The sequence below is a fragment of the Typopeltis vanoorti genome, chromosome 24 (genome assembly GCF_054136105.1).
Source record: "Typopeltis vanoorti isolate ZY-2024b chromosome 24, IOZ_Tvanoo_1.0, whole genome shotgun sequence".
NCBI lineage: Eukaryota > Metazoa > Arthropoda > Arachnida > Uropygi > Thelyphonidae > Typopeltis > Typopeltis vanoorti.
The window spans coordinates 24,712,203-24,737,588 of NC_143572.1; the positions used below are offsets into that span (position 1 = coordinate 24,712,203).

The following is a 25,386-nucleotide window of genomic DNA, read 5'->3' on the forward strand; positions in this document are numbered from 1 at the left end:
GATGAATTCTTGGATCTGTGGAATGATTCCTCAGCACATAATTTATTTTATGAAAAACTGCTGACTCAGTTCTGGTGTGCTATGTATCAGTCATATCCAAATGTCACCATGCTTGACTTTATGAGTTTTACTTTGATTTGCCTCCACATATCTCTACAAGAGTGGATTTTCAACATTTCTTCATATCAAAGGCAAGAAACAGACTGAACGTTGACTTAAGGTTGCAACCAGAATCATCACATTAAATGTTAGGTTAATTAAATATTAGGCCAGAATTATATTCTGAAAAATCTATTTTTAATGTGTTTTCTTTACCCTATTAAAAATGCCTTTTTATGCAAATATGGTGGGGGTTGCAGATTATTTGACTATTATAAAAGGGAATAATCACTCGAAAAAGATTGGAAAACATTACTCTATAAGAATGTGTGTATAAATGTATGCACGTATACTAGAGAAGGAATGCTCAGATTTACTAGGGAGTTTTTATATAAAGAAACCTTTTTGGTGAATTCATCACTAAAAACACACGTACTAACCACAGTGATAAATTTTAATACGTAAATATTTCATCCCAAGTATCTTGGGACATCATCAGTACAGTAATTCAAACAATGCTAGGAATAACATACAGTTAGGGCGCATGATTACAATGGAATCTCAATATGCTTGTGTAATGTGTTATAGAAGTGAATTAAAATATAACTGAACAAAAAAAACTTTTTAAAAAATTAAAAAATAATAAAAATAACACATATAAAGATTATTTTACACAATTTTGTATGACAATTTGCATGACAATGGAGAAAAGAGCAAAGCTAATAATAATGGCAAATACCTGTTGGATTTCTGCTCAGGACATGGACTGGTTATTACTAACACCATGTTCCAACATAAAAATGTGCATAAATTCACATGGAGAGAAGAAGCAAGGAATAAGAAAAGTCTCATTGACTATGTTATTGTTGATAGTGATGTTTTCTCCCTGGTGCAGGACACCAGAATGTACGGAGGAGTTGAAAAGTCCTTTATAACAGTTCCTCATCCATGAGGATTCAAAAACATGAGTCTTTCTAACCAAAGGAAACACATTGTGACATCCTCACAACAGTACACACAAAACCTGCACCTCCCACTAGTCTTTGAAATACAGTATAAATTTTATAATTATAAGCAATCTCTTTGGAAACTGCCAACACATCATGGTCCTTAACACGTTCTCTGCCACGCTCCTCAAGCATAGTTTGTTCCTACATGCCAAGTGCTTTTGCGTCTTCAAGGTCACTACGAGTAATCTCGTAGCTGGCTTATCAGACAGAATTTTGTTTCATATGCCAACTACAAGTAATCTCGTATCACCCTCATCTTCAAGGTCACTATGAGTAATCTCATAGCCTGCTTATCAGACAGAATTTTGTTTCATAGGCCAACTATGAGTAATCTCATATCACTTCCACCTATATATTACATGCGCTGATGACGGTGTTTATTGCGTCTAGTCTAGTTTTAGTTTCTAGTCTCTAAGAACCTTCAATTTCGCCATGGCCAGTAAAAGAAAACTTACTGATGTAGAAGCTTATGCTAATGTGAGCGATGATGAATTTCATGAAATATTTGGTTCCGATTCCAAAGATGATCCTACAAATAAGTCTAGCAGTAACTCAGATGATGAAGAAACTTTTGAAGATGAAGTTAGCATCCAGCCAAATACATCAACATCTACTTATTGGGAAAATTCAGAACAAAAGCCCCCACAATTTGACTTTGTTGAAACTGTAGGTTTTAAGACTGACACTGGAAATTTCAGTATCAAAAGGTTAGTTGAACTTTTCTTTTCTGAAGATTTTCTCACAATTTTAATAGAACACACCAATTTATATGCTTTACAAAATATTGAGCAAAATCGAGTGCAGATCAAAAAAAGTCAGAGAATTTCAAACTGGAAAGCAACAGACACATCTGAAATGAAATTATTTCTTGGACTTTTACTTCATATGGGTCCTTGTAATTTATCGTCTATTGAGCATTATTGGAGTACAAATCAGCTTTACAATTTGCCATTTGGAGCTCTAAAATGAGCCGAAATCGATTTCAAATTTATTGCATCATTTGCATTTCGCAGATAATTCCCAAGCAGCTAATGATAGATTGCACAAATTAAGACCAGTCCTAGATCATTTTAATAGTGTAATGCGAAATAGCTACACACCAGACAGAAACTTATGTATTGATGAGTCAATGGTGTTGTGGCACGGTAGACTGGCGTTCCGGCAATACATAAAAAATAAAAAACATAAATATGGCGTGAAATTCTATGAACTACGTGAATCGAATGGATTGGTGATAAAAATAAAAATTTATACAGATAAATTTGAATCCTCTTTAGCGAAAATGGGTCACGCATATGATATTGTATTCCACTTGATGGAAGAATATTTAGACAGGGGTTATGTATTGCATATGGACAATTTTTATAATTCTGTAGCTCTGACAGAATCGCTTACCGACAGAAAAACGTACGTGTGTGTGGAACGCTGAGAAATAATAGGAAAAACAATCCACCAGATGTTATTCAGAAGAAACTAAAGAAAGGGGAATTTGTCTGGCAAAGAAGAGGTCCTGTTGTAGTCAGCAAATGGAAGGATAAGAAGGAAGTTCTTTCCATTTCAAATATGCACAAATTTGAAATGGTTGAAGCGCGAAATCGGAATGGTAAATTTCAATTAAAGCCAAATATCGTTAGGGATTATAATTTGGGTATGTCAGGCACCAATCTTTCTGATCAAATGCTTTCTTACTATTCCACCTTACGAAAGACAATTAGATGGCCAAAGAAATTGGCAATACGCATTTCTGAGGTATACATTCAAAATGCGCATAAATTTTATAACATGATTACTGGAAATGCAATGACTGCGTTAAAATTTAGAGATCAATTTATCTCAGTTTTTGTTGGAATGGATGAGCTTACAGCATCAGAGAATATCAGGAGGAATCGGGATTTTCATTATTTGGAAATTTTACCACCAACAGAAAAAAAGAATCACCCGACAAAGCCATGTCGTGTGTGTGTGTGTGTACACGAAACACGTTATTATTGTCCTGTTTGCCAGGAAAAACCACCATTGTGCGTGGAAAATTGTTTTAAAATGTACCATTCTTAATTTGAATAAATTTTTTTTTATTTTATTGATTGGTTTTTATTTTTATTGATTTTATTAGTTTTAAATTGATTTACAAATTACGTGTTATACTACGGATTAACTCGCACTTGGCATAGGAGGTTGGTAATCGAGTATATTCGTAGTTGGCTTCTGGGCACATATATAATATACTATATTTTAGTTGAAATTATTTCCCTTCTACCAAGCCCCCAGACGTGCTCTCTGTTTTATTCAGAATCCAAGGGTCCAAATTAAGGTAATTATACTAAGGGTTAACTCGTGTTTGGTATAGAAGATTGGTAAATCGACATACGAGTATACTTGTAGTTGGCTTGTGAAGCTCATAACGAACTACGAGTATACTCGTAGTTGGCAGCGAACGTGTTAAGCAGAAATGCTAATACCTTTATTTCATCCAATGACTACTTCATTCAGAGACTTCAGAACAAATGGCATTAATATAGATCACATTTAACCTCTAAACATGCATGTGGATGAAATATATCAATCATCTTAAACTTCATATCAATTGTATTTCATTGGAATATCAAGGGTATTATACAATGCTTGGTAAGAAGTCAACGGACACTCTTGTTCATAAGTCTTGTAGGCAAAGTGCATCATGCCATATAATGAGTCGTGTTTGTAGCCGGCTTAAATGGGAGGAATATGATCCTTACAAGACAGTGTAACTGTGAACAAGCGAAATGGATGCAAGAATGGAACTGATGGAGTTTAAGAGAGGCATTGTGATAGGAAAAATTAAAGATGCCAAGAAATTTCTCCCTGGTGCAGAACACCAGAGTGTACAGAGGATTTGAAATTGGAAGTGATCACCATTTAGTCTTGAGAGAATAAAACTGAATTTCATATTGAAAAGAAGAACATATAAGAAAGTTTTAAAGCAAATAAAAGTTGAACAGCTCTCAGATGTGAACTGTAGACTAAAATACACAAAGTTTATTGAAGAAAAAATGAAAGAGTTTGAGAACAGGAACCAAATCTTGGAGATTCAGCAGCAAGCCTTGAAGAAAACACTGATTGATTCAGCCAGAGAGGCATGTGGTGAGGTTGTCTGCAAGGATAGAAAAATCAGAACTCCATGGTGGACACAGGAAATTAAGGAGGCAGCGAAGGAAAGAGCAAAGCATATCAAAGTTTCCTGGCAAATAAGTCAGCTTGTGCTCTTAGAAAATACAGAGACAAATGTAAGAAAGCTAAACACTGTGTAAAACTAGCAAAACAAAGTCATGGGAAGACTTTGGTAAGAACACAGAAAATAAATATCAAGAAGGTGAAAAGATATTCTGATGTTGTTGAAGCTCAGAAATGGAGGAAAGTGTGTTGTAAAAGGAATTAGAGATGATAAAGGTGACACAAAAATTGTAGTCAAGATATCCTTGAAGTATGAAGTAATTACTTTGAAAAATTGCTAAATGAAACAATCAGTGGCAGCACAGTGGTAAAAAAACACTGACCAGGCATGCAATCAGGAATACGTATCCACACTTGAAGTAAAAAAAGCCATCAAAAGTCTTGAAACATGGAAAGGCAGCTGAAGTAGATGATATTTCACAGAATCAAGTATGGAGGTATAAAAGTCTTACAGTGGCTGCACTGCATAGTTCAGATGGCCTGGACAGAGAGACAAATTCCAGATGATTGGAGTAGAGCTCTCACAGAACTCATATATAAAAAGGGGAATAAAACTGAATGTGAGAATTACTGAGGTATTTCTCTACTGGTGTTCCTGGTAAGATTTATGCAAATATACTTGGGAAGTCCACGGAGTTAGCCTAGTGGCTATGCACTTCGCAACTGTATGCCTGGGGAAGGAGTGTCCCAGGTTCGATTCCTGTCGACGACATGAGAAGATTAAGGATTTTCCTCAGCCATAACCAACTTAGCTAGTCTTGGACGTGGACAGCAGGGTTCTCCTCCCCCCATTTATCTGAGGTTTTTCGTCCCACAAGCAGGCAAACCGGTCCAGTGAACACACACAGATTAGAGTCACGAATATCACCCTAAGGGTATGCAGCACAGGAGTGGCGAACCAGTTGCATTAATACAACAGTAACCCCCTCGTTAGGAGGGGATTCAACCCATCCTAGGACGGATGAGAAGGATAGATAGATACCTGTGAAACGGTTGAGAAGGGATTGTGAAAGAGGAAGCTTAGTGAAGAACAAGCTAGATTCATGCCAAATAGAGGCTGTCAGCATTTTCACTTTACGACAAATAGTTGAGAAATCATGGGAATATAACAAAGATCTGTATTTAAGTTTTGTAGATCTGGAAAAGGCATATGACAAGGTACCAAGAGAGAGAAGCTATTCAATACGCAGTTATATGGTGTCAGTGAGACATTATATCAAGCAATACTTAGTCTTTATTTGAGTTGTAAGTCAGCAGTTAGAATTGAAGGAAGTACAGTAAGATGGTTTAATGTTAAATCTGGTGTGAGACAAGGATGTACATTATCCTCTCTGTTATTCATTATCTATATGGATCACATTATGAAGGAAAGTGGTATTAAACATGATATCAAAATTGGAGATGTTAATGTCAGCTCTTTGCTTTATGCAGACGATGTTATACTTCTAAATAAATCTGTTAGAAGTCTGTAAGATTCCCTGAATAAATTAAATAACTATAATAAATTTAGTTTAATCCTTTATCCAAGTGTGAGCAAACAGGGTTTGCGCCTGAAAGCATCTTCAGGACTGGGGTAAGGTGGTACAACACTAGGGAAACTCCTTTCAAAGATGGAGCAAGCTACCAACACTCCTGTCTCAGTATCTCCCATAATGCAAAGCACATCTCCTTGCGGATATGCCTAATATTATGCATTAAGGGAAGGGCCACAACCCAGACTAGTTTCGACTTTTATTGAGGTCTCTTCAGTGGGAGCCAGGCCCAAGTGGAAATACCAGGCAGAAGCATTAGCAGGTCATCTCAACCTATAGGATTTGCCAAATGGTGTGCCACCCTTTTTTAATAAATTACTCTGGATTTAGAGAAAGATGTTGAAAGTTTATTTTTCACTTGGTTAGAGTATAATAAATTTAGTTTAATCCTTTATCCAAGTGTGAGCAAACAGGGTTTGCGCCTGAAAGTATCTTCAGGACTGGGGTAAGGTGGTACAACACTTATACTCTAACCAAGTGAAAAATAAACTTTCAACATCTTTCTCTAAATCCAGAGTAATTTATTAAAAAAAGGGTGGCACACCATTTGGCAAATCCTATAGGTAGAGATGACCTGCTAATGCTTCTTCCTGGTATCTCCACTTGGGCCTGGCTCCCACTAAAGAGACCTCAATAAAGGTCGAAACTAGTCTGGGTTGTGGGCCTTCCCTTAATGCATAACATTAGGCATATCCGCAAGGAGATGTGTTTTGCATTATGGGAGATACTGAGACAGGAGTGTTGGTAACTTGTTCCACCTTTGCAAGGAGTTTCCCTAGTGTTGTACCACCTTACCCCAGTCCTGAAGATACTTTCAGGTGCAAACCCAGTTTGCCCACACTTGGATAAAGGATTAAACTAAATTTATTATACTCTGACCAAGTGAAAAATAAACTTTCAACAAATTGAATAACTGTTGTAATAGATATGGTATGAAGGTCAGCAATAACAAGACAAAGACAATGAAAATAGGCAGATGCACTGAAAATATCAACTTCATCTTGAATGGAGAACTACACAGAACAAGTAAAACATTTCAGCCACTTAGGCACGATTTTTAGTGAAGATGGTAAATTAAATATGGAAATAGACAACAGAATCAACAAAGCTGGTATGGTAGGAAGTCAAGTGAATTTTTATATGGAATTAAGAGAAATTAGTCAAAACACTAAATTATCTCTATAAAAGACAGTGTTCAAACCAATTTTAACTGAGGGATCTAAGAGCTGGGTCAGAAGTAAAACACTTGACCAAAGACTAGAGACTGCAGATATGAGAGTCATGAGAAAGATTAGAGGCATGAACAGATGGCATCAATGGCAACATAATATTAAAAATGAGGATATTAGGAAAGAACTTGACATTGTCAGTATCCAGGAATGTGTTAGCAGAGCTAATCTCAGGTGGTATGGTCACCTAAACAGAATGGGAGAAGAAAGATTAGCAAAACAAGGGTTCTCTGCCAGGTTGGCAGGAAAAAGACCCAGAGGAAGACCAAGATATAGGTGGATTGATATGGTAAAAAGTGCTTTAGAAGATAGAAATATAAGATCTGATAATGTTGGAGTCTTGACAAGTAACAGACTGATTTGGAGGAAAATTGTAGATAGGAAATTAAGAAGTAATGATGCCAATTTTTCATGTAGTACTATCACATTCTGTACACTTCTTGAGGGTACATGGCAGGAATTTGGTGATGTGAAATTATATTATTCGTTCAATCCTTTATCCAAGTGTAAGCAAACAAAGTTTGCACCTGAAGCATCTTCAGGACTAGGCAACTCGTATATAGAGGCATTGGTGAAAAAGGACTTCACATCACTTGCCTTAGTATCCCATAATGCAGAGCACATATCCTTTCAGACATGTATAATGATATGTATTATGGAAAGGGTCAGTACCCAGACCAGTTTCGACCTTTATTGAGGTGAAAAAGTAAAGGGTTGCTCATCATAGGCCTAGAGTAGTTAGTATAGGGGTGCAAGAGAGCCTGATAGTATTAGGAGAAAGAAAGACAGATAAATAGCATGAGAGATGGAGAAAAGGCCTCAGCTCTTTTATATCATCATATAGCCAAGAGCGATCAGTTTTCTTTTATCACCAATGTCATATAGATGAACAACCAAAAGACCAATTGAAACTAAAGCGCAAAGATGACTAATACCCAGGTGGTTAGCCCCATCTGGGTTAACTGCCTTGAGTTGGCTTTCTCTGTCTGGTATTACTCTCCAGATCCCTGCAATTGACTATAAGACCACATTGAATTAACAGAATGGGACTATTTAAAAAACTTCTCATAGCAAGAATAAACAGAATTTTATCTCCCCCTGGTGAATATTGCATAATGTGGGTTGTCTACACCATCTAGTCATAAATTTGATATCTTCTAGAATGCTTCTTTCTGAATACAAAATCGTCTAACTGAACAATAAAATTTCCTCAATACAATATTATAAAGCATCTGGATGTCATATTGCTGGTTTTCAAATCCATGTTTCTTTCTAACCTTCCATAAATGGTATTTTAATTCATTAATTATAAAAATCAAAATTCTCTTCCCATTGCTGAGAGGTGGTAGGTATTGTAAAAAAATAACCTGTTCTGTTGTAAGTAATGGAATGCCCAACACATTACACATGGCAAGAAGACAACTGTTGAATGCATGTTCCTATTCAGTAACAGATGTCACAGATTGGATCTCCGATGTTAAAGTAGCTCTATTTGATGGTAGTGACTGGAAGGTGGCCATATGCAATTCTCCAAGCAAGATCTCTCCTGTTAGGGTACACTTGGAATTTCATCAAGTTATGAAACAAAATTCGACCTTTATTGAGTTCTCATCAGTTGAAACCAGATTCTAAAGTGATACCAATGTTGAAGTAATGCAGAAGTCATATTTCCATATACAAGTAGCCAAAAGGTGTCAAACATTATTATCAAAATACTCTGGATTAGAGTTAGATGTTGAAGGTTTTTTCAATTGGTTATACTATACATTAAAGATGCATGAAATTATATTCTAATAAATAAAGGATTAAACGAAGAATATAATTTCCTGGCGTCTCGGACCTCTGTTTGTGGTGCCACGAATACTGAACTGCGAGAGGTATCTGAACATTCTGGGCAATGCAAAGCTTCCTGCTTTGTGTTGTTTCTACAAAACTGACCATTGTCTCTTTAAGACAATGCACCGCATCATAAGGCTGTAACTGTGTGATTTGTGGACATGATGTCACTACACTTGACTGGCCTCCACAGAGCCCTGATCTCAATCCTACCGAATGTCTGTCTGATGAACTAGAGAAGGGCAGTCCAAAACATGACCTGTGGGTTTTGTGCAGCCCACCTGTGGGTTTTGATTTTCATGAGTGAAAAAATAAAATACCAATTTTAATGGAATAAGTATTAGATACTTTTATTCTCTCACTAATTGATAATCTCGATGTTGGTAATTTTATTTGGTGTTTTTACATCATTATATAATCACATGTTTTTGAAAAATTAGATGTGCCAAAGAAGCGTTCTTACAATGTTTTGTTCCAAAGCACATGCTCCAGTGCTCACAGGGAACATGAGCAAGTTACTGAGGTTGTGTCACTGTTGCTCACCAAATTACTAGATACACATTGTGATTTATTTCCATGTTATCTTTAGTAATCTACTTCTACTTAATAAATTTTATTACAACTTATCAATCAACCATGCCTAATAAGAAAAGAAAATTGAAGATGAAAAGCGAGTGTATCAAAGCTGACGGGAATCAGACTATTTGATTACAAACAACAAGAATAAAATTCAATTTCTTGTTTGCATGCAAGTTTTATCAGTGCCTAAAGAGTATAATGTGAAATGACACTACACTACATTATTATTGTTGTTGTTCCGGGCAACTCCAAGGAGTCGACAGACTCATCGAGGGAGGCCCTAACATCATGTCAAGAACAACTATTCTACATTGACACAGTATCTATCATACCTTGCCTTGAAATGTTTTACTCCTCAAATGTTTTACATTACGCAGTAAAACATTTGAGATGTATATTGAAGAATCAAGAAGCACCATTATTACAGAATATAAGAAATTGATGCACTAAATGAGTTATTTTGCAAAACATAGCACTAACAAAGTTCAAGTCTTGCTGCTTTGTGCAAAGTAGCATTGGAGTTAGTGAAAGCAAAAAAGCTTTTTAGTGATGGTGTGTTTGTGAAGAAATGTGCAACTGAAATGGCAAAACAATTTAATGAGCCGAAATTAGCTGAGAAGTTCGAACAGTGGCATCATCTTGACAGACTGTTGCAAGATGCGTACAACACATGGATCAACATGTATCACAAAAGCTGTCTGATTTAATAGCAAAATGTATTTTTCATTGTGTGTGGATGAAAGCACTGATCAAGCAGATGTAAGTCAACTTTTAATTTTTGTTTGAACTATTCAAGAGGACTTTTTACATGGGACTACTAAAGGTACTGATATTTTCGAAGCAGTTCAAAACTCTGTTATGAACTATGGGGGATTCGATAAATGTTCCTGCATCATAACAGATGGGACCAAAGCTATGATGGGGACTGGAAGCAGCTTTTGTGGACTATGAAAAAAAATAATTTTAACTGCCCTACAACGCATTGCATAATTCGCCAAGAAGCACTCTGTGGAAAATTTCTATGTCAAGTCAATGCCAAGAAAGTAGCTATTAAAATAACTAATATTATACAAGGCAGTAATAGATCTCTGACTCATTGTAAGTTTCGTGATTTCTTGAGCAAAATGAATGCTGCATATGGAGATTTGCTCCTTCATTCTGATATTCACTGGTTGAGTGCTGGAAAATGTCTGGAACACTTTTTTGATATTCGGAAAGAAATACCCATATTTCTTAAAAATGATGTGAAGTCTGATGCAACAGAACTTGAAAATCAAATGCAAGATCCCATATTTTTATGAAATCTTGCATTTATAACAGATATGACCAACCATTTGAATGAGCTGAACTTTTGCAGGACAAACAACAGAATATTGCCAACTTATATGGTCATTTGAATGGCTTTAAAAGTAAATTGAAGCTTTTTAAATCAACAATATATACAGAAGCTATGTTTCCATTGTAAGTGAAATAGTTGATTGCTATTGCTGTCTTGTAACAAATTTCTTTCTAAAATAGATGACTGCTGAAAAAATTTAGCATTTGAAATCAAAGTTAGCTTGTTTGTTTTACACATTCGATGAAAATGACTGCAACCAAAAATGTTTTTAGTTTGTAAAATAAATTTTTCTTATGTACACAATTTCTCATACACAATTTGATAACATATTTTGTACATACAGCATTAATGTTCTGCTATAAAAACTGTTAGAAATTTGCTTCATTACTGAATAATACCAATATTTAAAAATGAGAATTTATAAAGTAGGATTACTTCCACAAATCCCAGATCCAGCTAGCATCGGAATAATACTCCCAGTTCTCAGGTTTTTCTAAAGCCTTAAAAAAAAAAAAAAAAAACCTCTTTAACTGAGAATAATCATGCTGATTACTGACTCAATCTTACCAACTCTTATTTTTGACTCCACAGCCCAGAGGCACTGATTATCTCATCTTGCATCTATACTACAAGTATTACCATTCTTGTCAGAACTTGTGAAAATTCAAGAATCAAAACATTATCCATTCACTCCAGCTTTGAACATCTGTTAGCCACTCCTGTTAATTCATCTATTCTGTTTCCAAGCAACTACATTCTTTAATTTGAAAGAATTTTGAATTTTTCTCCAGTATATCAAACCTTGGATCACCTACAATAACAGGTTATATGTTCTCAGTTTTAGTAATTGGGATTAATATGAAGAAATCATGTTATCATCATGTGTAATCAAACTAATTTTATACTGAGTATATGATATGCAAGGGAACTGGCATGCCAAGGCATGTTGCAACTTGCATTAATTCATTATTTATTACCACTAGCAGCCAGAACAACAACAAAAAAAAGTTAGGTGTCATCTGCAGGTGTCAACTGGTTAGGTGTCAACTGGCATGCCAAGGCATGTTGCAACTTGCATTAATTCATTATTTATTACCACTAGCAGCCAGAACAACAACAAAAAAAAGTTAGGTGTCATCTGCAGCATTGTTATAAAGTTGAGTAATCTTTATTCAAAACAATGAATTAACATTACATTTTGTGTGATGGTCAAGAAATTTCAAGTGAGATGCCTGAAATGTTAAAGGCCTGTGCAAATAAAGTACTATCACAAGCACTTCTGACTGCTAAAGAATGTTCATAATAATGACAGAAGCAGTCATCCAACATTCAACAAGATGACCAATGAAAATATGAAACAAGATATATGGTTCAATAAGATAGATACCATTACTTGATTAATAACAGCTAAATTTAGATGAAAACACAGTAAGGTGCAGATAGGTAAATTGCACCTTACTGTTTATTATTAAGACTTAGCTCTGAATGATTTCTCATCATCACTGGCAGGCTCTTAAAAATCCAAAGATGATACTAACAATGTTCAAAAGAAAGTAATGCTGATTTTAAAGATGTATAAAGAAAAGCATAATACACCAAGAAACAGCTGTGCCATTAATCCCTTCTTCTTCGTGCTTCATGCAGTTAAAAGGCACCCTGTCAATAACAACATGGTGACAGGTGCCTATCCTACATCTATTTTAATGAACCAGGTAGAAATGCCATTTGTGAAACTGTTTTCCTCTTGGAGAAATATAAGGAGTAACTTTCAGAATAGCCTGTATTACCATATGTCATCATCTGTTGACAGTTGTACATACAAACAGATATAAGCTACAGTTCATGTGTATGTATTACTAATTTGGATAACTGCTGACCTTGGCCTGACTTCCAGTTCAGAATTATTGATATCAGCTTGAATCATTTTGCATATGCCAATAGAAAATTATCTGATTAAAACAAAAACTGAACCATATGTTCACCCTAAATCCCAGAAACTGGGGTTTTTCATCTTGCATACAGAAAATTGGACTTGAGAATACATGCAATTTACAGACAAAAAAAATTTTTTTTTTAAATATATATACACTGTCGATGGTGGGCAGTAGATGGTGTTGGTGATGAGAGTAGCAGTGGTTTGCTGTAGTTGATGCATTAAGTGACGGAGATGGAGAGTTATACCTCCTTCAATGAGTCTTTGGATTCCTAGAGGTGATAATAAAAATTTTCATTCAGCCAGAGAAAGAGTTATTAATATATAAAATTATACATCTGTCTCTTTGTGTTCTACAAATGGCATGATTGGAGAAAAAATACATGACTCAACAAATTTTCATAAAAATCTACCCAGCCAGAGTTCCATAATAATTTATATAGATAAGCAGATAAACAAGTATCTTGCAAAACATATCTAAATAGACATATTTTTGCAATTTATGACTAATTGGTGCCTGAAAGACATGTAGTAATTTAAAATAAAAAATAAAGACTGATTACTCTTGATCATTTGTACATCACATAAAACTTTGTTTGAAATGACTGTGACAACTAAGGCTATGAGGCCCTCCACAAATCACAGCAATATTGAAAATTATGTAAACTTTTGACATTTTTCTTTACTGTATAATAAAAAAAATAAACAGTAAACCAAATTTTTTAATTTGAGATTTATGATTGAGTTTTTGTATTTGTTATTTCTAAGCACATGAATAAGAGTACAATTTCAAGCATCATAGGGAGGAAAGAAAAAACTTGACTACATAAATTTAATTTTCATATCAAGAGTGGACATGCTTACCTAAGCACTTTATAGAAGAGATATCGAAATGTTTCTTGAAATATAACAGAAAACACTACACCAAATGCTAGCTCTTTTCTCAGTGGAACAACTACATACCAAAGCAGTGATGACAATAATAAAGATAAAAGCCAAAAAAAAGCCCTGTAATATATAAAAAATTCATAGTTAATATATGAAATTTGAGAAATATAGATATAAACAACTTACAACCATATGCTATTGGGGGTAAACACTTGTCAAAGTTATTCCTGAAAGGTTAAAATGATTTTTTTTTTTGGTCAAAATTCAGAATTATTTTCATTTGAAGTACAATGTATAAAAACAGGAATTTCTATTTTTTTTTTTTTTTTCTTTTCACACTCCATAGATAATTTCTCCCATATGTTCAGCATGCATAGAATGGCTACCCTTGATGCAAGTTTTTTTTTTTTTTGGTGAAAGATTTTTCTTTTAGAGAATCAGTTGACATTTACAGATGTATTTAATTACAAAACTAATCAAAAAATTACTACTGCAAAGGTGTTTGTTATTTAGTTCAAAATTCTACATTCTTTTCATGTTTATAAATCTAAATTCTTAACAATTCATTTTATTTTTCATATCTGACACATTGACTTTATTCTGCTCAAACAGGATAGGATGGTGACAATACCATGCTAACCCAGGGCTTCCACATCAGAATACCATTTTCAGTTAACAATTCAGAAAGAATATGGATATGTTTGCTAATTCAAGCACCATGAAATACTAACAGAGCTGAAGTGCATAAAAGATAAAACCTACTGTGATGGTAATTAGTTATATTTTTGAAAGTTGCAATGTTTTAATAAACACTTGCAGGGCTATAAAAAATAAACGATATTTTGCATGATTATCAGATCAGATTTGAAGATATCAGGAGTGCCAACAAAAAAACCTGGCAAACATACTAAAAAATGTGTCACTTGACTCGACAATTTTTATAATCTATTAGTGTTCTAGAGCCCGCAAAGGTTGGTCGATTGGTAGAGCCTCTGCTACTAATGGCTCAGTTAAGTAAGTTTGAGCGCGGTTAGTAGTTGGAAGGGGCCAATCGTTCGATGCTGTCGGCACACTCTCCCTCGATGAGTCTTTGGACTCCCTGGAGGTGTCAAAATAATAATAATAATAATATTTTGATTCAAAGTACTGATATAAATTTTAAAATCAAAATTTAATGCCTGTTAAAGTTATAAAAACCATGACAAGCTTTATATCATATTCTATGAACCTTTCAACATTTTTTTTTTGTCAAAAACTACTTGACACAAAAATAGAAAAAAAAGATGCTAATACATACTGTAATTCAGTAGTTTAATTAAGTCATATCTTATCCATGTGTGAAAGTGTTTTTCAGTCTATAAATAACACACTAAAAAGTAGTAATAAACCTGTTATTAAAATTAACTCCTCAAATACCTCCTCTGTTCACTCAACATTAGTCCCTCTTCAATCATTCCATCTTACATGCTCCTCATGATGCCAACTTATGAAGATGAAACATATTTCACTGAATTGCTCATTGAACAGCTCAATCATGTTTCCTGTAGCGATTATAATCTTCTATTTTCATCCACCAACACTATCCCTCAACAATCATTCATTCTTTTAGTTTCCACATATCAAAATAACTCTTTAGGATGTTTCATGACCTAATAGACCAACTGTCACTCATACTGAACTTTGGCTATTCTTACCAACCAAATAACCTTCCCTTCCTAGCCTGTTCTTTATAGTCCTCATGCAACTGATTATTACTATTTGCTTCATGCTGTCTTGATAATGCCTTCTTCTAGATTGCATGCTGAATCACTAACTTCAAGACCTTTGGATTAAATTCAGACACTGCTGCTGTTAAAACACCTCTTGATCTGTGGACAAGCATTAGAAACAGCATTAATATCACTTTTCTAACTTCTCATTCCAGGCTATAATGTCAAGCTCTAAGATGTTCATAATCAGCAGCCTTGTAGTTTCATATATATATATATATATCCATTCCTCACAGCAGCAGTCACATGGATGACCACCACCCAGATGAGAACCTCATGGTCACTTCATTTACACTAGAGAGATTTAACACCCAATTCACAATCACATCCACTGATGATAAGATCATATCCAAGACTCTTAATCCTTGTGTGTAACATATTACCTAAGATAGTTGCCCCTCAAAAACTCAAATCTCTTTATTCCAACCTATATTACCTTAAGTGAAATCACCTATAATGATATCTCTTATCCATTTGCTAACCTATAACAACATCTGACTAAAACTCATTCTATCTTCTTTCACCTCACACCATTCTGCCTTAAAACTACAACCACTATATATTCACTTTGACTGGGGCAGCACTTCCTTCTTAACCTTTTTATCCACACACACAAAAAAAAAATTGATATCTTTCTATTCCTATTCCTGTCAGGATACCATACTCATTCAATGGCATTTTACATATTCCCACAACTTTTGAACAAATTAATTAATCACTGCAACAATTTTATTTCCTTTATTTCTGATACTCCTTGTAAACACAGGAATTCATTTTTTTGGTCTATACATCCTACTCATGCTACATCTCAGCTGTGATCTGTCCATACCCACTTGAGCTACTCACCTTTATCACCCATCTTCTCCTCCTCCCCTCCCCAATTTAAGACTCAAAGGCTTATCACAATCAAGTAACTTGGCTTCTCTGAAACTTACTGATTATAATAGGGTGGTTCATCCTCTCTGCATATAGTTTATTATGGTTATCAACTGTATGTTTCTTTGGCTGGTTTGCCTTTCTGGGAGGGAAAACCTGCAACCTCCATATAAGACCAGTTAACTCACCCTCAGTTGAAAAGTCCCAATGAAGGTTCTTTGCAGCCTAGATGTGAATTAAACCAGATCTTTCTAACCAAAAGGCAATGCCAATATCAACTGATGCTCCATATTTTCTTCCAAACTCAACTATTCTCCCTTTCCCCACACTCCTGTTCCATGTGAGCATAATCATTTTTTTTACAATGAATATTGTCATCTCATTGCCAGCAAAGGTTGATCGATTGGTAGAGTCTCTGCTACTAATGGCTCACAAAAAGTTAAGCAGGTTTGAGCACGGTTAGTAGTTAGAAGGAATCCAATCGTTCGATGGTGTTGGCACATTCTCCCTCGATGAGTCTTTGGACTCCCTGGAGGTGTCACATAATAATAATACCTACAGAAGTATGTTATCCAACCTAAAGTCGGTGAACTATAAAAGAAAAATTTACGATCTAATCTTAAACATGTTATTCACATAACCTCACAGTAAGAAATGTATAGAGTTATATCAAGAGAGCAGGAAATGGAAAGAAATTGGTCCATTCTATGTACCCTATCGGTCTGAAATCCTGACATTCCATTAATGACATCTATAGGATGTGTGTTAATAACTGAATATCATCTCTCATTATATCTTTATAAGGATATGAAAATGATATAAAGAAACCTCATTTCTGTGACCTTATAGCAAAAAAGTTCATACTTGTGAAATATAGGATTATCTGATTCATGCTAACAAACCACACATGGGTTTGAAGAAGCCTAAAGTTTGCATATGTCTGATTACCTATTTACACACACAACTACTACTACTACTACTTGAATATTTTTAAATAAACTGTTAACAGATATACTTATTTCTGATGGTCTCTGCCAAAATAGCAGAATTTATCACTGTTGTGAACCTGTTTACTATACAGATAGTATAGGACAGTTATCTGACAGATCTAGTCTATTGTAATCTCAGAGATGAGGAAGTCATAAGAAATAAACATTTGTGAGTTACAAAATTTGGCTGATAAACAGAAAAGAGAAGAAATTATAGAAATATATCTATTAAAGGTTTTTATAGAACTGATGCAGAATCCAATCCAAGAAGTATAGAAATTTTTCAATAGGTGAATTGAGAAAAGAGAGAGGAAAAAAAACCAAGGAATCACCCCTGAATATTGCATAACAGTTGGCTAGGCACGAAGCCTAGATTTTTATTATTATTATTATGTGATACCCTAAACAACCTACCATCGCTGCTGCTTAATTCTTGAATCATCAGGTAATCCCAAAAGTAATGTCATTTTTTATACTGTACTTGTTCAAATGTGTCTCAGCTTGTCTAAACAGGAATGTTTAAAGCTTTATAACTATTGCTAAGCTGAGGCAGTCTCATTCTAAGGAATTCCACTTTGCAAGAACATCATTTATAAGATATTATTTAAATAATCCTTATTACTATGGAGGTCACTGAAGAGCAAATTAGGCACATCATGCTTTATGAGTTCAAAAAAGGCAAATGTTGCTAACACCGTAAAAAAATGTGCAAGAAGTGTATGGCGATAATGTTTTGAATGTGCGAGAGTGCCAGCAATGTTCCAAAAATTTCGACAAGGGGACTTAAGCTTGAAAGACTCCCCTCACTCTGGGTGCCCAGTCTCTCTCGATAATGATATGCTGGAAGCTGCTATTGCAAGAAATGTCAATGCAACTGTTGAAGATTTAGCAAAAGATTCCAATTCATTGTCATCGACCGTCCATCTCTATTTGCAAGAACTTGGAATAGTGCCTAAGCTCGACAAGTGGGTTCATCACAAACTGAAGGGAGGGCATCAACATCTGCACTGCTCTTCATTCTCGAGAGGTTCAATCTTCATTTTTAAGTTGTGTAGTCATCAGTGATGAAAAGTGGATACTTCACAAGAATGTCAATCACCAAAAGGTAGTGGGTTCATTGAGGGGAACAGGCTAAACCTCAGCCAAAACAAGATCTTCACCCGCTAAAGGTTTTGTTAAGCATTTGGTGGGATATGGCTGGTATTACACTTTTGAACTCTTCCCCCTCGAAAACCAAACAATCGCAGCTGAGGTATACTGTGAACAACTCAATTGACGGGATGAAAAACTGAAAGAAAAGAGGTGTTCTCTGGTCAATCGAAAGGGTGTTTTTCTCATCATAACGCATGCTCTAATAGTGCAAGAATCACCTGTAAAAAGATTGAGGAACTCGGCTGGGAAAAGCTTCCACATCCTCCATATTCTCCTGATCTTGAACCTTCAGATTACCACTTATTTCGAAGTTTGAAACATTTCATTAATGAAATGTTGCAAACACAACATAATACATTACAGGCACTGAAATCGACCCTATGCGATTTCTTTGCCTCCAAACCTGAATTCTATAGAAATGGCATTATGAAGCTTTCACAACATTGAAAGAGCATTATTGATTCAAATGGAGAATATATACTTGATTAGCAAGTGACCTGATACACAGAACACCATCTACTGCCAACCAAGATATTTTTTCTTTGTAAATTTTGTGAAATCTGTGGCTGATTTGCCTGTATTATTATGATTACGGGCAACTCCAAGGAGTCCTTGGACTCACCAAGGGAGGTCCTAAACATCATGTCAAGAACTATTCAGCATTCACACAGTATCCATCACACTTTGCTTTGAACTCATTCACAGTCACGGCACCCACAACAGACTTGGCAGCTTATTCCACTCATTCACCACTCTCCAAGTAAAAAAACCTATTTCTAAAACCCTTGCTCAGTTTCCACGGATGATCCCTAATTCTCCCACCACCACACCTATTCTGAAAAATTTCCTCTGAATTAATCCTGTAAAAACCCTTTGGTAATTTGAATGTCTCAATCATATTACCCCTTTTCCGCCTAACAACCAGTTTCGGTAATTCACAAATCTTCAACCTGTTCTCATAAGGTTCATTCCATAAATCAGCTACCATCTTGGTCACTCGCCTCTGGATCTTCTCTACCTCCTCCCAATCACCAAGAAACCCTGGCACCAAGATTTGCACACAGTAGTCAAGATGGGGTCTTATCAAGGCTCTATAAAGAGGAAAATTAACCTGCTTGTCTCAGCTCGTCAAAGTATTCTTCAGTAACTGAGTGATCTGATGAGCTGCTTTAGCCACTTTAGCTATGTGCTGTCTAAACTTTAATTCACTATCCACTAACACTCCCAAGTTTCTGGCTTCATCAATTTCCTGGAGTATGGTTCCACCAATGTGGTATATTGCTGATAATCTTTTCACCCCAAAATGCATAACCTTACACTTTGCCACATTGAACTAACATCCATTCTCCCTGGCCCAGTCTGCCAATCTATCCAAATCATCCTGCAAAATTCTGACATCATGTGTATTCACTATTACTCTACCCAACTTTGCATCATTGGCAAATAACTAAGCAGTTCCTCTCAGATCCTTTTCTATATCATTAATGAACAAATTAGGTCCAAAAACAGAACCATGTGGCACACCAGTAGTCATAGGCCTTCTTTTGGACTCTACTCCTGAATGGCAGAAAAACATAAGAAGAATATTAAACAACCTGAACACTACAGAGTCATCTAGTCCCAATGGCATCTCTCCTATACTCAAACATTGTACTCCAGAGCTAATTCCTATTGTCTGTCTCTTCAATCTTCTATACTCAGCTGGCACCTATCCCAAAGACGAAGTGGAAACTTACATACAGGGTGTTCGGGATAAATTTGACATATTTATAATTAATTATATTTTTCCGTAAGTTACATGTATTAACACACACTTCTCTTCATTTAAAAGTTTGGACCCTTCTTCATTCACATACAAGATGTCAGAAAGGATGGATAGCTGGAACCCACCTGAATCATGGAAGAGAATAACTTGTATCATGATGATTCGTGCCCGCCATCAAAATAAGGATATTACGACTGCTGCCCAATGCTCCCTGAATACAGTAAAAACAATCAGGCATGAACTAGAGACTTGCAATGGTGACTACGAGGATGTAGCAAGAAGAAAGATCCCTAGCAGACGATCTGATTGCGTTCGTACAGCAGAATTCCTCGCAAATCTGCAGGAACAGGTGTTGAAGAACCCTGGCATTGGAATTCGGGCTTTGTTCGTGGAGTTGCTAACTGTAGTCAAGCCCTGGATAACAAGGGTAGGCAATGGTAGGCCGTATGTATGGCAGCAGGATTCGGCCCCTTGCCACACCTCTGGGAAAAGTCAAAAATGGTTGTCTGAAAATTTCTACGACTTCACCAGTCCAAATGTTTGGCCTCCAAACTCCCCAGACCTTAACCCCATGGATTATTTTGTATGGGGCGCAGTTGAAAAAGACACCAATCGCACTTCCAGTAATACAAAAGCCCAGTTAATGGATAAAATTAAAACAGTTTTTGCGGCCCTTCCCAGGGAGACTGTAGCATCAGCTTGTTCGAGGTTCCGAAGCAGAATTGAAGCTGTGATCGATGCTAATGGTGGTTATTTTGAGTAAATCTTGTTGATAGTATTGTAATTAACTCTGCCTGTAATGTTTTTTTGTCAATTCATTAAATTTAATAGATACAAAGATTTTCTTTTTCCTTACGAAACTGTCAAATTTATCCCGAACACCCTGTATATCCAAACCATTCCAAAAAAAGGGAGACAAAAACAACTGTCCAACTACCATCCAATTGCCATCACCTCAATCCTCTCCAAAATAATGAAGAAAGTTATAAATGGGCAACCTCACTACCTAGAAGCTCAACAGTTAATAAGCAACCACCAGTATGGATTCTGCCAATCAAGATTCTTGGCTGATATTCTGGCCTATATCACTCACCACTGGACGCATGCCATGGAAAGGTTCAGATAAATATGTGCTGTTGCCCTTGACATTTTTAGGGCTCTCAAACGTGTTTGCCATCAAGGCCTGCTTTGCAAACTGTCTTCCATAAGTACTGGCATCCTCTGTAACTGGATAACCAACTTTCTCTCTGATTGTTCACTGCATGTCATGGCGAACAGCACCCTCTCATCGAGCTTTGCCACCAATGCAGGAGTACCACAGGGCTTTGTTCTCTCACCTCTCTTTCTCTTATACATAAATGATCTATTCTCAATCACTACAAATCCTATCTATAACTTTGCTAACAATAGCATTCTTCACTTATCCTCCTGTTAAACCTTTAGTTCTCAGGCATCCCATACATCAAGATCATCTGTAACCAATGCCTTAAACGCTGATCACCATACCATCCTTCAGTGGGATATGGATAACTTAATCACCTTCAATGCCTCAAAAATGCAGTCCTGACTTTTCTCTCGCAAAAGGGATCTCAGCTCACCTTCCCTTTTCATCATCATCAAACAGGATGAACTTTCTCTGGCCTGACATTTACCTTCAACTCTTGGCACAAATACATCACACCACATCACATCAATAGCTTCCTGAGCTTCTAAAAAACTAGCCATTCTTTTCTGCTCAAGAAGCTATTTTACCCAGCTACTAATCCTATATAAATCCCAAATCCACCCATACTTAGAATACTGTACACATATTTGGGGTAATGCACCTAAAAACCTCCTTAAAAATTCTTCATACTGTCCAAAGGAGAGTAATTTGGCTCATAGATGACCCTTCCCTCACAGGCTCACTTCCTCTATCTCACAGATGCAATGTTTCAGCTCTGTCCTAAAGTGACCACTAGAGCAGTGATCACTTTCTTGGTCACTGCTCCAGTGAATTGGCAAACATCATTCCTCCACTTGCTGTTAGGCCTGTTAAAACAAGAGCGGCTGCTGTTCAACATCACTTTACAATACAACTGCAAACTCACTGAACTTATTTTTCTTCTTCCTCATTTATTCCATCCATCTCTGTCCTTTAGAACAGCCTTCCTCATGTGTTTCCAAACAATTTCAACCTACAGCTCTTTAAGAAGAATGCCAATAAGTCTCTTCTTTCTCAACCCCCATTTACACTTCAAACACGGCACTGATGTGCTATGGGTTCGTGTACCTCTTGTGTGTATGGGATAAATATAAAAAAAGGTACTTTCTATGGTCACTGTTCCCATGAAGTAACAACTATTATTCCTTCACTTTATGCTAGGACTTTTAAAACAAAGGCAGCAGTTATTACCTAGCATCCTTTTCAGTGCAGCTGCAAAATACCAAACGTGCCTCTCATTTATTCCATCTACCTTTGTCCACTGGAGCAGCCTTCCTCACGAGGTGCTACCCAACAATTATCAACTCCACTCTTTAAGAAAAATGTCAACAGATTTCTTCTTTCTCAATCCTCACCTGCATGCCACACACAAGTAGGGATATGTTAAAGGGTCTTCTGCCTCTTATGTATGAGATAAATATTTTAAAAAATTAGCCACATTTTATCAAATTTTTTACTTTGTATCTATTTTATTGCTTACAAGCTATAATAAAAAAAGCAATTCTAGTTTAGTAGGCCAAAGAATCCAAAGAAACCAAAAATGACACAGAACTTTTAGATAAAATATAGTTAAGTCGAGAATAATTTATAAGATATCTAATATAAATATTATATGGTATTTAACTTATAAGGGGGAACTGCCAACATATAAAACAGCTATTTCACCAATGGGCATAATGTAGCCCAAAAATGACGTTCAGCATATGGATGACAAATGAATATAATGCCTTACAACAAATTTTGCTGTCATATGGCAACTCTGCCCAAGTTTAAAATCCAGTAATACAGTACACTAGTATTATTCATATCACCTCTACGAAAAGTTAAATATACCTGAATCATTTCATATCATTATGTGACACCTCCAAGGAGTCCAAAGACTCATCAAGGGAGGGTACCTACTCTACAACTCTGTCTCCACCACTCAAATCCACCAACTACAGCAAACTGCATCATCTACACCATCACTGTTTTCACAGACATTCACAAACATCCATGGGATTCGCAGTCTTTTGGCTGGAGAGTGGATACATTTACCACTCAGCCAACCAGGCCAGCTAATTTTTGCAAGATCTAAAATTTTAAAAATGTTTTAATTTGTTTGCAAAAAAAAAATTCTATTCACTGTTTTTAAAAACATTTATGTATATTTCTATAGAAATTAGGCACCATTTACCTTTCTACAAGTGCTGCAAGAACAGACTAAGTTCAATGGCCTTAGGCTGAGATGACATGAAAGAAAACTTGCTTGTTTGGTGTGGATTATGGACAAACTAAGGCCACATAGCCAACTGCACTATATCTGTTAAACGTGTGTTTTTCAGTGGGCCAGCTAATTTTTTTGTAGGATGAAAAACCTTGCCACCTCATTACAGCAACAGGTAACTTTTTAGTTGAAAAGCTCTTATAAGTTCTTTGAACAATAGACAGGATTACAACTTAGGGCTGTACAAATTATACAAAATCTTACTCACCACAAGGAAAAAAAATGTACTCATCCAAGACCCCACCCACACACTCCTTTTTTTAAATGATATATCCCACACAAGTCAAGAGTGGTGCTATATTGTTGTTTGGAGAACATTTCCATTATGTAAGAAACATTCCAAGAAGGAGAATGTTAATAAATAATAATAGGACGAATAGTAAAATCAACATTGATCTTTTAGAAAATATAATTTTATGTTACACATATCCTTCTGTTTTCTTAAAGTTAAAAAAATTGTTTAGAAAATTATTTTTTATTAAATAAAAAAATATTACATTCTCTCCCGTCTGCAGCTACTCACTCATCAGCTGACAAAATTTCCTCCACATAGGTGAGCGTATTTGTTGAGCCCTGATTTCAACTAAGATCTTTCCAGCGAACGTAACACAGGCGGGGCGGGGAATAGCATTAAATCACTCTACTTATGGAAAAATAAAATACGTTTATGAAAGGTAAGTTAACGGACCCTTTATAAGCATATGATGATGTATTAATTTGTCTTACAGTGTTTTGAGGGCAGACTTATAAAGAGGCAGGCAATCATACAGGAGACAATCATATTTATCGAACACATATATTTGTTGAACCTTCTCTTTACATTTTTGGAAATACTCCTACATTTATCGAGATTTAACGACTTGCAAGCGTAATGTTGCCCAAAGATGACATTCAGCATATGGACGACGAATGAATCTATAGAGCACAGTGTGAACTTGAAACAATGAGTCGTGTAATAATACTATACTACATCCCTTACCAGTTGAGCAACTAAAGTAACCCAAAGTTAAAAAGAAAATGGTGAGCTTCAGATAACATATCCAAAAAGCAAACTACCATGTTTATACAGACCAACTAAGATAAGTGTTCTACCATAACACATGCTTATTACTGACACCAATAAAACAACGCGAATAGTCCCCCGAACTACTGCTCATCATTGTGGACAAGAATAATTACATCAAGTAAACAGACACATACACTTACTGTTAGGCTTTAATGGTTATTCAAGTATCATTTATCGAAATATAACACCTACGTGGTAATAATGATTACAACATTACACTTACGCTGAAATGAGTATAATTATTCTGATTGGGTCCCTAGCAACCGTAATTAAAAACATGGCTATTGGTGGACCAAAAGCAATCATACTACAACCAAAAAATTCCATTACTGTCATTCTGCACTGAATTGCGAAAAAAAAACAAAAACAAGACTAATGTTTTCTAACACTTTCGACAACAGTACTCAACTAGTACTGCCCTCTAGTGTTATTGTATACAAAATATAAATAAAATAATTATTGGAATTTTGTTGTCGAGAATGTGATAAAATACTGCTCAAATACTAATTATTATTTTTATGGCTATATAGCCTACTGCTCAAATAATTCCAATACCTGGCATTTGTAAAAATTATTAATTATGGAAATAAAGGAGCATGCAGGAAAGGTTCCTGAAGAAGAGGAATCACGCGGCAAGAAATTTG

At 35.7% G+C, this 25,386-nt stretch overlaps 1 protein-coding gene across 1 annotated transcript in view; it reads right to left on the reverse strand.

The window, feature by feature from the left end:
• The window catches only part of aph-1 (gamma-secretase subunit Aph-1), a 63,336-nt gene extending 38,216 nt beyond the window's left edge, over positions 1 to 25,120 (reverse strand). The window contains exons 1-2 of the mRNA XM_090413986.1: positions 24,966 to 25,120; positions 13,632 to 13,775 (exon numbers count right to left, since the gene is read on the reverse strand). Coding sequence (XP_090270112.1) covers positions 13,632 to 13,775; positions 24,966 to 25,078 — 257 coding nt within the window. The 5' untranslated portion in view covers positions 25,079 to 25,120. The remainder of the gene's footprint in view (positions 1 to 13,631; positions 13,776 to 24,965) is intronic.
• Between the last annotated feature and the right edge of the window lie 266 nt (positions 25,121 to 25,386).